We start from the raw sequence: 18021 nt of genomic DNA on the forward strand, positions 1-18021 counted from the left end.
AAGAAACACCCATGTAATATGTGACCTAGATGTGACCCCCAACTGGTCCTCATCCACTTTATTTCTGGGTTTTGAGGCAGCCCTGCTCAGCCATTCAGTGGCTGTAGTGGTGTCCCACCTGTGACGCTGAATGGCTGAGCAGGCCTGGTACACCATGTTTCAAAACCTTGAAGCAGCCGCAAACACAAGTGGGACCGGAGCAGCAGAGTATGTGTATTGAGGGATTGGGAGAAATAGTTGTGTTCACTTGTGTGTAAATACCTTAAAGGGGCAGCAGTTGATGATTAAGCCGACTCTGTACCCACAAATGTGCCCCCCCCCCCCAACCACTTGTACCTTCAGATAGCTGCTTTTAATCAGATATCTGTCCTGGGGTCCGTTCAGCAGGTGATGCAGTTATTGTCCTAAAAACAACTTTTAAACTTGCAGCCCTGTGTCATACTGGGGTGGCCTAGAGTGTCTGTGCCCTAGGGTTGCAACATTCATCCATCCCTCCTTCCTGCCCTACTCATCATTAGGAATGCCCCTGGGCAGGATTTCTCCTAATCATCTCTTGTCTGAACACTGCAGAAGTGCCTTAACAATCTAGCACCTGTGCAATGTTCAGACAAGTAATGAATAGCAGAAATCCTGCCCAGGGGCATTCCCAATGGTGAGGAGAGATGGGTGACTGTCTCAAGCCTAGGGCACAGACACTTTAGGCCACGTCAATTTGACACAGGGCTGCAAGTTTAAAAGTTGTTTTTTTAGGACAATAACTGCATCATCTGCCAAACGGACCCCAGGACAGATCTTGGATTAAAAGCAGCTATCTGAAAGTACAAGTGGTTTCGGGGGGGAAAGATTGTGGGTACAGAGTCGCTTTAAAGCTTTCTAATCACCTGCAATTATGTCTCCCCCCCCCCCCCCCACCCACCCACCACTTCCAAAGGAGGAATTTATTGTTTTAATTTGGTTAGTGCTAGTTAGAAGCCTTTCGTTGTCACTGTTTGGTTAAATAACATTTTTAGCTGCAAAATATTTGTGTTCAGTTTAATGTAATAATGTTCTCCGTTGAAGTCAATGGGAAATTGGCCAGCAGTGCATACACCATATAGAATAAAGTCTGTAATTGATTACGACCTTGCTCAGAATTACAGCTGTATTTTGCTGAAGCTGTTTCTTCTTTCTCTTTTTTTTAATAGCATGAGATAATTGTTTGTTTGTTTTTTATTCATTGGTTGACTTGAATGACCTTGTAGCTAATCAGTGAACCTTTATGAAAATGTTAAGTGACGAATTTGTTTTATAATCAACATCCGCTATTAGATTCCAGTATGTAAAAATACTGTACATAAATAAATTGTGATGACAGAGGCATTGAGAGGCAGAAGGGGTCTCATTTTCTCCTGTTTTCTCTGTAAAGCATCTTTTAGCCAGTGTCCTCTGGCTGTGGATTTAGAGAGGTCTGTTTAATCTTTTCATGTTTTTTCTTTTTTTTTCCCTTCTCTAATGTTTAAGCCCAACCTCAGAGCTTGCCTCAGCCAAATACTTCAGCACTGGAACAGAGCGAGGAAGAAACTGGCAAGATACAAAATGGTCATGTAGGTCTGAGTAATATCAATGGAATCCACAATGGGGTCAAACATGTTGCTGCAGATAATAGAAAGTTATCATCTCCCGTTTCTCAAAAAATGCACAGGAAGATCCAGTCCAGTTTGTCTGTGAGCAGTGATGGCAGCAAAAAAAGCAAAATGAGTTCAACATATTCTCAAAAACCTGGCTCATCACCAGAAGGTAAATGATTCCTTATTGATGTACGTATGTTTACAGTGGTCATGTGCTGCTAGAGTATAACATGTTGTTTTCATCTGAGGACAGATTTTATTTGCTTTATGATATAGTGCAGATTTTTATTTATTTCAGTATGCATTATGCAAGGCAGTTGCAACACAGGATTGTAATAAAAGTTTACTTTTTTAATATCTTCTTCCTAAACTGCTGCAGGCAGCAAATGGAGGCATAAGTGAGTAAGGCAATGTTTTCCGTACTTAGATATATTTACTGTAACTGTCCAAACAGTCTTCTTGCAAAAATGCAAATGTTGTTTAATATATGTTTATTTTAGTTCTGTTCTTGAATTGTGCACAGTATTCACAAAAAAATAAAGGGAAGTAATAGTTACTGCAAATGTGCATGTCAATTTTGACCTGCTACTACACAAGTTAAAAATATTTTTACAAATTTGTAAGTGGCATAGTATTATATTCTTATTGCATCACATCTATATGATTACCTAGATGTTCATGTTAAACAGCTGGAGTGTCCCTTAGACACATATGTCTGGTGTATCTGAGAAAACAAGGGGGGATAGCACTGTGGCTTCCTTTTTGGCTTTTAATTATGAAATATCTGTGTTTAAAGGTAAAAATCCCTTTAACAACTTTCCTGATGTGAACTGCTACTATGTCTCTCAATATGCATGGGTTGAATGGGTACTCTGGGCACAGGTAAAAAATCAGGGAGGGCAGCGGGGGGTGGGAACATAATAATTAAGTAATACTTACCTACTTACCTGTCCTGGTGCCCCCCTCAGCCTAACATCACCTCTCACTGCCATCCACTGATCTCCTGTCTCTTTTGGTCCTGTGACCTCCCGCTCAGAAATGCCTGCTTAGCCAACTAGTGACTGAGACTTGCCGAGCAGGTAGTTCCTGTAATGTCATGAAAACACAGGAACCCGAGAGATTCAGGAGACCGAAGGGTGAGTGATTATTCTTAATAAACATAATAAACATGTTGTGCTTACGTCTCTGCCCTCCCCCAATGTCCCGATGTGGTTCTTTGGCTGCAGCTCCGCTACTTTCGAGACAATCTCTCTCTCTCGCTCAGCAAATAACTGGCCACGGCCCTTTCTTGTCCCAATCTGTAACTGGCTGAGAGGTCGGTCACTCCCGAGGTGAATTTGTCTCGGAAGTAGCGGAGTTGCAGTCAGCTGGGGGACACCGGAGAGGCTGCATCAGAACACCAGGGGGAGCCCAAAGAGGTAGGCATAACATGTTTTTTATGTTTACCAAGAGTGCAGCAATATATAAAAACCTTTTAAACACTGAAAACCCCTTTACTGTCAAGCAATGAACTTATAACCAAATAATAAAATGCAAGGTTAGCTTTAGCCGTGCATAATCTATTATGCAACTGTTTGCCTGTCTGCTTGCAGATTTAACAACCTTACAGTATATAAGCTATATTATCTGATAGTGATTGGCTGACTAATGCATTGCATTCACTCCCTGCTTTTTGTTTTATTCTTGTTCAGCTAAAAGCCTTTCAAGGATTTGTAAACTATTGTCATATATCCTGTCACAGAAGTTAAAAGTCAGGGGTCCTCTGTTCAGTATCCTCATCTCTTGGCCAGTATCCTCCATTGATTTGGCTATGTAGTGCTTTAATGATTTGCTATGTTGTGGAGCTACAGGGTAACTGAGTGCATACTACCAAGTTTCTCCACCGAGCACAACTGACTGCCAGGGGATATTTTTTATTAGCCTAGTGGTAAGGAGACTCGTCCTCTTGCTGCAGCCTCTGCTGTGGATTACATCCATTCATGGTTATGTCTTGGCACAGTAGGGTAACAAAAGAGGGTTGCTAACAATTATCATGCGAGCAATAAAGGTTTACCATATTCTGTTAATTTATTCTATTAAATTATTACTGTAAGCTAGCAATCACAATTTATAATAGGTAGCTTCTCATTTTATGTTAAAACCTTTCATGGCTATATCTTATGTAATATCATATACAAATGCAATGTCTTTCTGTTTGTGTATGCTTCTACAGCTTAGTAACTATTGCCTCTACTATTAATATGTGTGACTTTGGCTTCTTTCAGTATTGTCTAGTGTGTACTGCATTTTATTGATGTCTTGCTTATTTTCTGTTTCTTTTTTCCATTAGTAATTCTGCACATAGGCTATTGTTCCTGATTCAGTATGTAAAGGCATTGCTATAGGAACCTTTCAGAACAGTAACAATTGATGAGCAGTATGACATTAGGAATGCACGTCAATAAGATGAATGCAACTTACAATATGATGAGCTATTTTTGCTTTTGTTTTGCAATATTGTAAAACAGTAAAATATTTGTTTCATTCAAAACAGCATTCCTTAGTGAGAGAAAATAATGAATTTTTCATGGAACTTATAAAAATTGTATTTCATGTTGTGTTTTTCTACTTCATCCTTTCTGCCTATCTATGTATCATCTTTTTAGTTTTTGTTCTTTCTTGTTTGTATTAGACTGCTGTGCTTCTTTGATTTTGGCCTGTCTTTTCTGTGAGTGCACTGAGTTCATCCTTGGCCCACATCAGGTTTGCTCCTGTCTGCATGAGGCCTGTAATTCCTGCTGTGGCTGCTGTTCCAATGTCTGTGTGGGCCTTGAGGAAATTCCCGCTGAGGACCTCAACTTCCACTTTGATTGTGACTTTGCCCTTTTTGATTCTTGCTGTGAGACAGCTGAGTGCCTGGAGATCTGTTTTGAGTGTTCTGAACTTTGTGAATATAGCTAGCTAAAAGGATGACCAAGGTCAGTGTTCAGTAAGTGCATTTATTTACTGTTTCACTTACATCCGACTTACATCAGTGCTTAACCAATAATTAATACACTCCTTAATCCCAACCCTCACCACAGATACATGCCCTTCCCCCAGATAACACTGAACACCTAAGCCTCCTATAACGCGATGTATGAAAAGCCTGCTGCAACAAGCAATTTATGACATATTATTTTGGTGCGAATGACAACATTGCATTAGTAAAAGTTGCAAGTTAACACTTTTAAGTAAAGTGAAGGCTGTAAAGGCAAACCCACGTGAAAACCAATTTGATATCCTTATTCATTTATTAAACCCATCAGATTTTTCTTTTATATATATTACATTGAGCATTTACATTACCGTATTTTTCGCTTTATAGGTTGCGCCTTTTGATAAGACACACCCCTGATTTTAGGGGGGAAAAAATAGAAAAAAAAATATTTTGCTCATTGTCACAGTTTGGAGATAGCAGCAGTGTGATTGGTGCCAATCCCCCCATATAGTGCCTCACATAATAGCCAATGCCCCATATAGTGCCCCACATAGTAGCCAATGCCCCCATATAGTGCCCACATAGTAGCCAATGCCCCCATATAGTGCCCCCCATAGTAGCCAATGCCCTCATATAGTAGCCAATGCCCCTATATAGTAGCCAATGCCCCACATAGTAGCCAATGCCCCCATACAGTGCCCCCCATAGTAGCCAATGCCCCCATACAGTAGCCAATGCCCCCATACAGTGCCCCCATAATAGCCAATGCCCCCATACAGTGCCCCCATAGTAGCCAATGCCCCCATACAGTGCCCCCATTGTAGCCAGTGCCCCCCATAGTAGCAAATGCCCCCATACAGTAGCCAATGTCCCCATACAGTGCCCCCATAGTAGCCAATGCCCCCATACAGTGCCCCCATAGTAGCCAATGCCGCCATACAGTAGCCAATGCCCCCTGCGACCAGAAAAACAACAAACAGGTTACTCACCTGTCCGCCGACACCAGCAGCTCCTCTCCCGACACTCTGGTCTCCCGTCATCCTCCGACACAGGCAGTGGGGTACAGAGAGACTGCCTGTGCCAGAAGTGTCCTGCAGCCGCTGCAGAACACTTCCGGGACACAGGCAGCGTCTCTGTACCCCGCTGCCTGTGCCGGAGGATGACGGGAGACCCGAGTGTCGGGAGAGGAGCTGCTGGTGCTGGCGGACAGGTGAGTAGGACAGCGATCCCCTCCGCCCGCCCAGCCCGCCCCCTCCATCGCCGCTTAGCCGATCAGGAGCCCAGGAAAGTGCTGCTCATTGCACTTTCCCGGGCTTCTGATCGGCTCAGCTGAGCGGCGATAGAAGGGGCAGGCTGGGCGGGCGGAGAGGATCACTCAGGGCATATGCATAGTAAGTGGCAATACAGGGGGCGGGCGGGACGGCTTCCTTGCGGTGCTCAGCACTGCTTGGGAGCCGTCTTCGCTTTATAGGACGCACTTGGTTTTTCCTCCCACTTTGGGAGGAAAAAAAGTGCGTCTTATAAAGCGAAAAATACGGTAGGTAAATTTATCAATCAGCTTGAAACCAAAACTGTCTGCTTTTTCCAATAGGAATCTCATATCAATCTTTTATATTTTAAAGATAAACTAACAGCAGGTTAGAAGACCCTAACCTGCTGATATATTCCCATAGCACATGGAACACTGAAGATGAAGCACATTTTCTTACCTCCATAATCTGTACCCTTTTTTCTAAATCTTGACTTTAAATAATATGTAAATTCGGCAGACTTATAAACCTGAGCCATTGTGTTAACTTCGGGGGACATTTATGAAGACCAGCATACTAAATTAGGCCCCAACCCCTATTCCATAGAGCACGCCTCTTAGTAAAACCAGCCAGCCCTGTACGTGGCACAACGAATCTACCCCTGCTTTCAGCAGGTGGAAATATATATATATATCCCCCACCGGGCGAGCGGGGGATACAGCAGGCATATGCCAGAGAGAAGGGGCAAATCTGTTTAATCCGTTTAATAAATCTTCCCCTTTAAGTTTTTTAGGATTTTTTTTTTTGCTTGTGCTGGAATATTTTTAGGGACAAAGAATATTTTATATAAGAGACGTGTGCTGATCATTAAGTGCCCATGCCCTGTTCACCTGTCATTTTCTAAAGACCAAGAGGCAAAGGGTCAGTTTTAAACAAGGAGCAGTAAAAGGACAACAGGTACATCAGGTATTTTTGAAACTACTGAAGAATTGTCCTTATTTTTATCACCTGGGGCAGTTTTTGGTAAAACTTTTCTAGTAGTGCTTGTATTCTAAAATACCAGACATCACATTTTACTGAAATGACACCTTCTGCCCCAATAATAAGCAATTTATCTTGGATTTTCGTTCTGTTATAATTTCTTGTATTAATTGTATTGTTTTAGATATTTTTTTCCCACCTGCCTTCTTTAGCATGATTGCTGTGTCTTTTGTATGTATTAAAGGGGTTATCCATGTAACAAAAACAATATTTTAAACAAGCCCCCTTCCCAATACCACCCTAGGTCTAATATACATGTATAACCTATCTTGCACGCTTTTCCTGTGTTTTTATTTTTTATTATTTGCTTTGGACTAAAATCCTCTACTCAAGGTGACCACAGTCATCTCCCTCATCTCCCCTCTCTTTGCACAGGACTCCTCTCTAGGGGCCGGATTATAGTTCTATCTCTGCTTGCTGTCAGTTAATGCAGGCATATGTACCTGTCTGTGTCACAGCTCTGCATATTGTAAGTGTTATAGATGTTCTTACAGTCTGGATAGAACTAGAATGTCTTCATTCACAGTCAGCCAGCAGAGCTTTTGTGATGCAAAATGGTGAAAAAAACAGTCCTGTGTTTACTGTGCAATAGTAATGACAGCAGTGGGCAGGAAAGAAAGCTAAGGGGGCAAATACTCAAATGGACCAATCAGGGAGATGCATGATGGGAAGTGTAGTTTCCTATCTTGGTTATAGATCGGCTTTTAGAGAAACTTGTAACTCTGGAATGGCAGCAGCTAGAAAGACAGGAGATGGCTCAAAATATTCAGGGGGGCTTGGTGGGTAAGACCAGCTAGCATTTATTTATTTTTTTCTCTTAGGTGGATAACCCCTTTAAGTAATTGTGGTTGGTCTCATTACACAAGATCAGCCAAAGTGTGCTCAATCAATTGCCATATAATAATGAAGCCAGACTAAACTGGCAGATAAGGAAAACAAGAAAATAAAGCTGGTGCATAAAAGTTTGCAAGTGATCGAATTTGACCAGTCATACTATACATGTGTAGTTTCAGATGACGATGCATAAAGGAATCAAACGCAATTCTCATTTTTTCAAGAACGTAGTCTGCCATCTCAAATGGTTGTGTACAACTTATTATTCAAAATAATCTATTTTGCATTTTTTTCATTATGTGGGCAGGCATCTTAAAATCAAAAGAATAGTCTGTTGGCACACGGAGTGCCATTCTGTATTCGTTTGCCCCAAGACCTCAGCCTTTGCCTTATTTACTCTTAATATGCCTATTACTAATTGTTGCTTGCTATATCCTAATGTCATTCTTTGCCTCTCCAACTCTGTGATTGTTGCCTTTTTTCAATATTTAGCACTTTGAAAAAGCCACGTTTGAACATACTTTAATAGTTGCATTTATACTTAATAGCGTTTCATGACAGCCAACTTTTCACGCATTTCAGCATTTTCTGATCTATGAATGAACTAACTCTTTCTTTCTTCTCTTATGTCTCTGTTCAGCTTTTCTTTGTAAAATTTCCCAATAATTGCAGTAACTCTGGTCCTGTCAAGCTCTTAATTGGTTACTGCAGGCTTCACAAATGGAAGTTGCAATTAATGACAACATGGATGAACAGAATAGATGTGCACCTAACTTAAACTTTAAACGGTGACCGGCACTCATCAGCAAAGGTTGTACCAACCAGCATGTGGGAAACCTAACAGTTCTTCAGGATCCAGTAGTGTCAGTCGTATGACCTAAATACTGAAATATCAGTTGTTGCCCCAGATGCAATATCAGTAATGTTCTGTCATTTCATTATTTGTGTACACAGTATATAGAACTTATAGCTGTTGACATTTTTAAGCATGTGCGCTATGATACTTTGCTGCGTGACTATGATTTTTTTTTCTATATAAAACATGGTGCATGTTCACTTTATGTAAATGATGTAGCTTATTGACCATGCTTAAGTGAAATAATTTTCTAAGTAAAAGCCTAGTGATCAGGATTACATACCTAGACTTGTAACTCATGGAAAACATTAGGACATATCTGCACCTTTACATATTGTATGTAATTGTGTTAAAGGGTACCTCCACTGTGCACAGTAGTAATTTCTCTCATATGTATCTGCTTTGAATTTGGTGTCAGAATAGGGTTCCTAGCCCCCATTCTACTTGCTCCCTGCTGCATACCGGTACAATTATACCTTAAGGTTACAAACACACTTGCCGGATCTGCAGCGAGTCCCCTTGCTGCGTATTTGCAGCGAGACTCGCTGCGGATCCGGCCCCTATTCTTTCAATGGAAGACAAAATCGCAGCAGGGATGTACATCCCTGCTGCGATTTTGTCTGCAGCCCCCCCATTAACCCCCGGCCGCCGGACATTATACATTACCGGGTCCCCGTTCCTGCTTGCTTCGGGGCTCCCGGTGTCTTCACGGCCCGCCCGGCCAATCAGTGCGCTGCGTCAGGGCAGCGCACTGATTGACCGGGCGGAACGTGCCAGGAGCCGCCGAAGCAAGCAGGAGCCGGGATCAGGTAATGTATATCCTGCCCGCCCCCCTGCAGCCCTGATCGCCCCCAGCCCCCGGCCGCACCATTGCCACCAGCCCCCGGCCACACCGTTGCCCCAGCCGCACGATCGCCCCCGGCCACAATCGCCCGCAGCCCCCGGCCGCGGCCGGGGGCTGGGGGCGATCGTGCAGCCGGGGCAACGGTGCGGCCGGGGGCTGGTGGCAATGGTGCGGCCGGGGGCTGGGGGCGATCGGGGCTGCAGGGGGGTGGGCAGGATATACATTACCTGATCCCCGGCTCCTGCTTGCTTCGGCGGCTCCCGACACGTTCCCCCCGGTCAATCAGTGCGCTGCCCCGCCACAGCGCACTGATTGGCCGGGCGGGCCGTGAAGACACCGGGAGCCCCGAAGCAAGCAGGAAGGGGGACCCGGTAATGTATAATGTCCGGCGGCCGGGGGGTTAATGGGGCGGGCTGCAGACAAAATCGCAGCAGGGATGTACATCCCTGCTGCGAGTTTCTCTGCTATTGAAAGTATAGGGCCGGGATCTGCAGCGAGTTTTGCTGCAAAAACGCAGCAAGGAGATTCGCTGCCGATCCGGCAAGTGTGTTTGTAACCTAAGGGTATAAACCCACACACCGTATACGCAGCAAATACGCAGCAGATGTGATGGTGAAGATTTGATGCTGTGTTCGGATCAGTTTGATCCGTTTTTTTTATAATTGAAGTCAATGGAAAAAACGGATGCACATGCTTGCATCCTTTTTTCTATCCATTTTTTTATCTGTTTTTTTGCAAAAAAACAGATGAAAAAAACATAGTGTGAACCCAGCCTAAGCCTTTATCTGTGTATCCCCCACTTACCCCCTCCCCCCTCTATTCTTAGACAGCTGATGTAAACAAGTTCCTGACTGGCTTTATCTGCAACATTGTAGGTTTCTTGTAATGCTGGATTAATCACAGTAAGTTCATCAGCAATGCCTGCTCCAGGCACAGGGCCAGATGCCTTTACTAAGAGGCGTTTGATTCTTAGTAAATCCAGCCAGGTAAAAGGGGGCTGGGTGGCATACTCGTACTTGATAAGTGTCCCCCGAAGTGCATTGGTAGTGCATCTGTAATCTAAAATCTACAGTGCTTGTTAGTAAAGTTGAACTGGTTCACAGTTTCAAAAAAGATGCCCAACTCCTAAAAAGGTCACATGATTGATTTCAGCCTATAACATTTGTTGAGGATACCATATTTTTTTGCGAGTCCCAAAGACTTAAATTGATGAATCTGTAAAAGAAAAAAAAAAAAAAAAAACTCCGTACTTAGACTTTTTTTTTTAGCATTCAATGGGCGCTAAATTAAGTACGTAATTGCAAATCCGTAATTGCAGACTTGATTACAGGACATGTGAATAAGACCAATTTAACCAGCAAATTCAGAATTTTCCTAATTTCCGAATGTCATTTTGAGTTAAAGTATCTCAATATATTATCACTGAAACTTAATATGTCGATCCACAACATTCCCTAGGTCATAAGAAAAATCCACCGGACACTGCTGACTAGATATTAAATTATATTACACTAGCAAAATTATTATATTGTGTCTTGTGTTTTTGCTTTGATGACTAAAATTATTAGAAAGTCTCAAAACGAGTGATAACTAATAAGGATATGACCATAATAATTCTTTGACCATGACCAATTTTTTTTTTTTTTTTTACTAAAAAGTAACTTTAATGTATTTTTTTATTTTCATATTTTATTTAGTTTTGTTTGTTTAAAAGTTTACCCTAGTAATCGTTTCCTTTCTTTTTTTCTTCTTTTTATATTTACTTCAATTATCACTCGCCTGGACAACCATCTTTATATGAAGATTGCTGTGTTCACTGTATATTAGCTTGTTTATTTTGTGAGTTTGTCACACTCTGCAACATAGTATTAGGACAAGCTTCATGTGGGATCTGTACTTCTGAAGCCTGTTGTTGCTGTTGTGGAGAAGAGATGGGAGATGACTGCAACTGCCCTTGTGACATGGACTGTGGAATAATGGACGCCTGTTGTGAATCTTCAGATTGCTTGGAAATTTGCATGGAATGCTGTGGAATTTGTTTTCCTTCATGAAGCTAACTATAACTTTGCTCTTTGAAAACTGGAGTTTTCATTTTCAACTGAAAATGACTTTTAGATTTATAGAACTCATCGTGTTTGCACTGCTAAATTTTTATTTTATATGTTTTACTGGAGATCAAGTTTGTAAAAAAACAAATAATAAAAAAATAAAGTATAAACAGGTAAGAGAAATGTGGTTATGCTGCTCATTCAGTTAAAAGGGTATTCTAGTTATAGCAAGTGGCTATTAAGATACTACATTGTTTTGCTGTTTTACCCCATACACCTTAGATTTTGATTGGGCAAACTGGCCACTAGTGGCGAATTGAGATGCCTGTCTAGCGTGTTGTTCTGCTGATTTCTGCGTCTATCGTCTGCAGCCTCCAGTTATGGACATACAGGTTTCTTTGTTGCCCTTCTTACCAGACCCATTGTTACGTTTGTGCATCTTATACTTTCTTTATGAACTTCCATAAGTCTATAGATATAAAGAAGTGACCTTTATTATAAGAGCCATGGGGATTAATAGAAAAAGTATAAAACACTGTCCATATCACAGATACTGTGCTGAACTTAAAAAAATTAGTGTGATGGGGTACAGTGTAATTTCCCAGCCCTGCTACCATCAAGTAACCATACCGTATATCCTAGCTTTGTGCCTTCACCTGCTATGACTAGGAAACCCATTCATTGCAGAAAGTAGAGTGTACTTTGCATTGGCTTGTTCAGGCAAGTGTTATACCAACACAAATGTTATGTCCTTGGGCTTTCTTAATGTTTTTTTCTTGAACTATGTCAGCAATAATGTTCTAATGTATAAACCTATGAGGACCTGTTACTTTTAAGTTTCAAGTAATAAATTATTGTGTCCAAAGATTAGGACTGAACCTTCCATTTAGTGCTACTTTTATAGACACGCTGTATATGAACAGCACATTCTAATCTTGCTAATTCTTTCTCCAGTAATAATTAAAGAAGTGTGGCAAAAAATTTTATTAAAGTATTGTATTGCCGTCCCAAAAATTATACAAATCCCCAATATACACTTATTACGGGAAATGCTCATAAAGTGCTTTTTCCCTGCACTACAGCATCAAGGCTTCACTTCCTGGATAACATGGTGATGTCATGACCCGACTCCCATAGCTGTGCGGGCTGTGGCTGCTGGAGAGGATGATGGCAGGGGGACACTGAGGGACACAGGGCACTGGAGGGACACTGAGCATCCCCCTGCCGTCATCCTCTCCAGCAGCCACAGCCCGCACAGCTCTGGGAGTTGGGTTGTGACATCATCATTTTATCCAGGAAGTGATGCCTTGATGCAGCAGTAAGTGCATGGAAAAAAGCACTTTATGTGCATTTCCCGTAATGAGTGTATATTGGGGATTTGTATAACTTTTGGGGGGCAATGCAATACTTGAATATAAATTTTCCCCAGACTTCTTCTTTAAGCTCAAGACTAGAGATGAGCGCAACTTGAGCATGCTCAAGTCCGATTATTTGGCATTTGAGTACTGGAGCATCCAAATTCTCCAGCCACCGGTATTCAGATGCAGGACAACCGGACTCACCACTACTCAAGACCTAAAAAGAAAATATTGTGCCATTTCAGAATGCTCTGAAAGGATTCTATAATATAATTGAGAAGGGATAATTATGGCTACATTTATGATTACGTAGGCATTATTATGGAGGACATACAAGAGGACATACAAAAATAAACGTTTTTCCACAAAATATATAATTTTACGTAAAAAAAAACATTTATTATTTTACTTAATTACTTAAAGGTGGTAGGTCTGATGAGTCAAATTATTCTAAGAAATGTAAGTAAGTGGTATTCATGTTGTTCTATATGAAGTGACCATGCATTCAACATAACTCTTAAATAAGATTTGGTTCACCTGATACAGCCATTTGTTACTAATGTATTAACTATATTTAATTGTTTTCTTAAATTCAATAATTTTACATTAATTTATTTAGTATTATGCTGTTTTTCTTCTGGAGTCAGTCCTTAAGAGGACATGTTTCCACAATCTTTTACTAGCATGACATAATATGCTATGTAGTTATAACAAAGCTGTCAGGGATATCACCAGCCCTTATGGTAGTAAAACTGGCTATACAGTAGAAATTTTGGTTTTCCTACTGACTTTTCATTTTTGTGGCAAGTACTAGCATGGCAGATGATGTGTTAGATTTTTTTTGTCATTGTCAGGTGCTGTAGTTGAAAATTCATTATTAATAGATCTGTATTCCATCGATGGAAGCAAAAATAAAGCTTTACATCAAGGCAGAGAGAGAACGGTTATATGTTGTATGCATAAATATTCTGGTATACTATCTTAAAGTATAACTATTATCTTGCCCACGCAGCAGGATACACTTTCAAAATGCCAACAGGTCCATAGTACACTCCTAACTTAACCAGTCTCTGTAAATGTCGGAATTCCCATAGACTGCTTTGTAAATGTATCACAAGGCAGTCTATCGAGTTGCCGCATTTTTAAGCTTATTCTGCCGCACAGGCAAGATAATAGTTACACTTTAAGCAACAACCTTTATAACCAGTTGTTCAGAAAACAACCATCTGAGAATCTCTTGTGTATGACCAGCATTACTTTGGCCCCTCAGCCTACTGTCTATTGTCTACACTCTTCCCATTGTGTTTGAGGCAATACAATAAACTTGTCATTAATCATTTTCTTTCTCCTGATAGTGATAAAAAAATTCAATGTTACTGCAGACTGTAAAGTGACATTTTCTTTCTTCTTTTTAAACAGTTTGCAATAAAGCAAGTTTGGCCTCTAGACGTCAGCACATGAGAAAAACTGCAATACTTGTAAATCATTTTGATACAGAGCCATGACAAAATAGAAAATAAATACTGTCAAAAATAGAAACTGACACTTAAATAAAAAGTATTAAAATAACATGCATGACTGTCCCTCTAGTTATTTTCGTAATACATTTTCATTATTTAGCCACTTTTCTTCAAGTTAGGATAGAAACTCTAGAATTCAATAGAATAGCTCACTCACACTTAATATCTGATTGATATCTTTGTTAGATGTTATATTTAAAACCCCACAAGGAGTTACCATTTAAAAGATGAAATGCAGGGCTTGCTTTATTAGCTGCACTTTTTATCCTTGAACTCTGTACTTTTTTTTTGGTCAGTCACGGTTACAGTGACACTCTGGGCAAAAGATGAGAATCTATCTTAATCATTGTCTCCAAATCTACATTAAGGTAGTCCTCACCAACAGCCTATTCCATTCACAGTTAGTCTATGACAGAGTGCTTCTCTAGCCTGTCTGTTTGGTGCCAGCAGTACGTCTCATAGTCCACTTGGGAACCTGACATGCCATCCATTGTCTTGGATCTCTGGTGGAAACATTAGAAAGAACTGCATAGGTGAGAATTGTAGGAATGGGAACCCACACTACACCAATTGAGTATTCAGCTTTCTTGTCACTTTGTATAGAGGGGTACTTTCAAAAATGATGTGCCTAATATTTTTTCTAAATTGAGCATAGAACTTCATTTAGATAAGAGAGGTTTTTGGTGCATTTCTAGATCTCCATTTATATTGTGAAATACTTGTAAATAAACTTGAAAGGAACATAAGGTACTGTGCTATTTGAAAGTGTGTTCATACTTGCTATTTATACTATGTTTAGATTTATATAATTTACAATTTGATCTGCTTCTCATGAGATATAGTAACTAGAAGCACATCAGTAAAATTATCCCTGTCCCCTTGCCTCTGAAGATCCTAAGGTTTTTTTTTTCCTATACATGATTGCCTATTAATTACATGCAGTGTTAGATGAGAAGAATTCTCTATGAAAGTAGAGGGACTTCAAAGAGCTATATATTTTACTTCCTAGTATGGTTTTCTTATTATCACCTTCCCTATCATAACAAAGGTCTCCCTTTGATATTAATAGAGCAAAAAAATCTACGTAGTTGTACACAATCCTTTGTCTTTATGACAAAGCAATTTTGGAAGATTGCACAAGGTGTTTTGTAAAGAAAGGTTAAAACTATAAAACTGATCTGTGACTATAATGTTTTTCAGCATTAACATCTTACTGATTTAGGGATACTTTGTAATGCAGATGTCATTATGTATTTATGTGACTGGTGTTTTTGTTTTTACGGATGGAACAGTTAAAAGCTGATACTTATTACTGTATATATGCGAATATTAGAGTCACGTGTTCTTTCTGTTACGTTTATTCTAAAATGGGAATTGACATGGGGTTTATTTCTAAATAGCTTGTATTATGCTAGTATTCTGCACTAGAGCTATTATTAAGTGTGTTATAAATATCTCTGTAGCAGAGAAAACATATACTAAATATTTGGTTCATATTTAAGGTGTGCTTTTCTTTCTGGGTAAGGTGTATTAGGTAATACACAAAAAACTAACATCCTAGTCAGCAGAACAAAATTTAACAATGTGAAAATGTATCCAGATCTGACAGTTTTTAATCTTCATTTATTGTTTTTTATTGTTGTTTGTTTTCTTTTTTTTAAATACTTTAATATCACAACAGATCTGTTCTATAGCAATAAATTGAATTGTTTCTGTTAACTGGATTTATGTTATTTTAAAAATAAAGAATTCTATTTTACCTATTGGATTATTCTTTGTATGCGTCTTTCTTTTACTTAGATTTAGTGTGACTAGGATGTGGCCATGTAAACAGATTCTTCAGTTACAGCACCTAGTGAATGGCTTCTGTGTATACAGTAGATATAACTCATAATTACAGTCTGCAAAACCTCAAATTTGTGAAGAATTTTAATGGCTAGCAAGATATTAATGGAAAAATGCTGTTGTATACAAGTTACAAAATCCATGTTGTATTGAACATTAAGAAAAAAAAATGTTTAACAGTGTCGTAGGGTTATAATATTAAACACATACACTGCCAAAAGATATGATCCAAATTAAAGTTTTAATTTCTCTTAAAATAAATTTCAAGACAGAAGCTGATAAATATGTAAGCTCTTAGCTACTTTACAGTGGATACTGCTATTCCTCAGATGTTGCTGATCCATTTGCACAGAGCTGTGACTACAGCATGGTTACAATACCTACCAGGAGTCTGAGGTAATCTGTACCTTACTATCATTGATTCAGCCCCCTATCCAGGGCCAGAAACATTATGAAGTGCAGACTGCTAAAACACTAATCAGGTAACTATACATAGGCCATACAAAATAAGCCTTAATAAAGGTGGCAATACACTTATAAGTTCAGCTTAAAATACAACATGTCTGACCCTTCTCTCCCCTGACATTATAATTTGGAAAACAGCTGGGAGCTCCCCATATATATTAGTTGCTTGGTTTCACCAAAGTCTGCAGGTTCATCAGAGTTATTATTCATGTGTATGGTCACATTAAGTCTGGGAAGGGATTGTAAACCTCTCACATTGTAGGGTCTTATGGATCTATTTGATGATCTTTTTTATGTATTTTCGGCATGGAAGATATATTCATGTCAAGCTTGTAACAGTATAGATGGACTGGGAGGTGTGTGGTGCTACTAAATAATATAGAATCCTAGATGTTCTGTACACTTTAGTTTCTTAGCACCACAAACAATAACCTACTATATCATGCTACTGGGCTTCACATGAAAAGGTTTGAAAACAACAACCCTGCCTCTTTCTCATCTACTTATAATACTCCATATGATTGCAAGCTGAGAGCTCTCTGTTCGGATTTTAAGCTGATTTGCATTTGGACCAGAAAGGGAGCGCAGAGAGCACTACAGCTTTACAGTATTAGGTTGTCTTTAAGTTTAACTTACAGATTTTTGTTTCATATCTAGAATGGCATTGGCATAAAAGTTAAAAGATTGGATCATTAATGAATTTCATGTAGCACTCACCAATTCCTCCTACCCTATATTTAAACATATTAAACTCAAGCCATGGAATACCAGTGCCATCTCAGTTCATGTTTGTTGGCATGATTTTACTAAATAGTGCCGATCCCTTTTCTGGCTATGTTGTTGCACATGGTATACAAGTTACGGCTGGGTTCACACTATGTATATTTGAGGCTGTATTTGGTCCTCATGTCAGCTCCTCATAGCAACCAAAACCAGGAGTGGATTGAAAACACAGAAAGGATCTGATCACACAATGTTAAAATTGAGTGGATGGCCGCCATATAACGGTAAATAATTTCCATTATTTCAATACAACAGCCGTTGTTTTAAAATAACAGCAAATATTTGCCATTAAATGACGGCCATCCACTCAATTACAACATTATGTGAACAGAGCCTTTCTGTGTTTTCAATCCACTCCTTGTTTTGGTTGCTATACAGCCTCAAACATACAGCCTCAAATATATGTAGTGTGAACATAGCCTACCATTGTATGTTTTTGCACATCTAAGCATTTAATTCAAAAATAAAATATAACTTTTTTTTTATTAAATTTATTTTATTTATACAAAATTTATACAGGATCTTAATATGTAAAAAAATGTTTTCTAAATAAAGCGTGACAAACTTCTCAAAGCTACTCATTCCGATTTAAGCACCAGAAAATAGCATAA

General features: G+C 39.6%; 1 protein-coding gene across 5 annotated transcripts in view; it reads left to right on the top strand.

Annotated features, from left to right (window-relative positions):
* MDFIC (MyoD family inhibitor domain containing) overlaps positions 1 to 14297 on the top strand; it is a 79450-nt gene extending 65153 nt beyond the window's left edge. For 3 of the 5 annotated variants that reach the window (XM_069976320.1, XM_069976328.1, XM_069976309.1), the window contains 2 exons: positions 1501 to 1776; positions 11195 to 12443. In XM_069976320.1, the coding sequence (XP_069832421.1) occupies positions 1501 to 1776; positions 11195 to 11442 (524 nt within the window). In that variant the 3' untranslated portion in view covers positions 11443 to 12443. Of the gene's footprint in view, positions 1 to 1500; positions 1777 to 4278; positions 4900 to 11194; positions 12444 to 14216 lie in introns of those variants that run through there. The other 2 variants (XR_011363785.1, XM_069976336.1) reach the window with 2 other exon arrangements.
* Positions 14298 to 18021: the final 3724 nt, after the last annotated feature.

Source organism: Dendropsophus ebraccatus, chromosome 1, assembly GCF_027789765.1.
Source record: "Dendropsophus ebraccatus isolate aDenEbr1 chromosome 1, aDenEbr1.pat, whole genome shotgun sequence".
NCBI classification, from domain to species: Eukaryota; Metazoa; Chordata; class Amphibia; order Anura; family Hylidae; genus Dendropsophus; species Dendropsophus ebraccatus.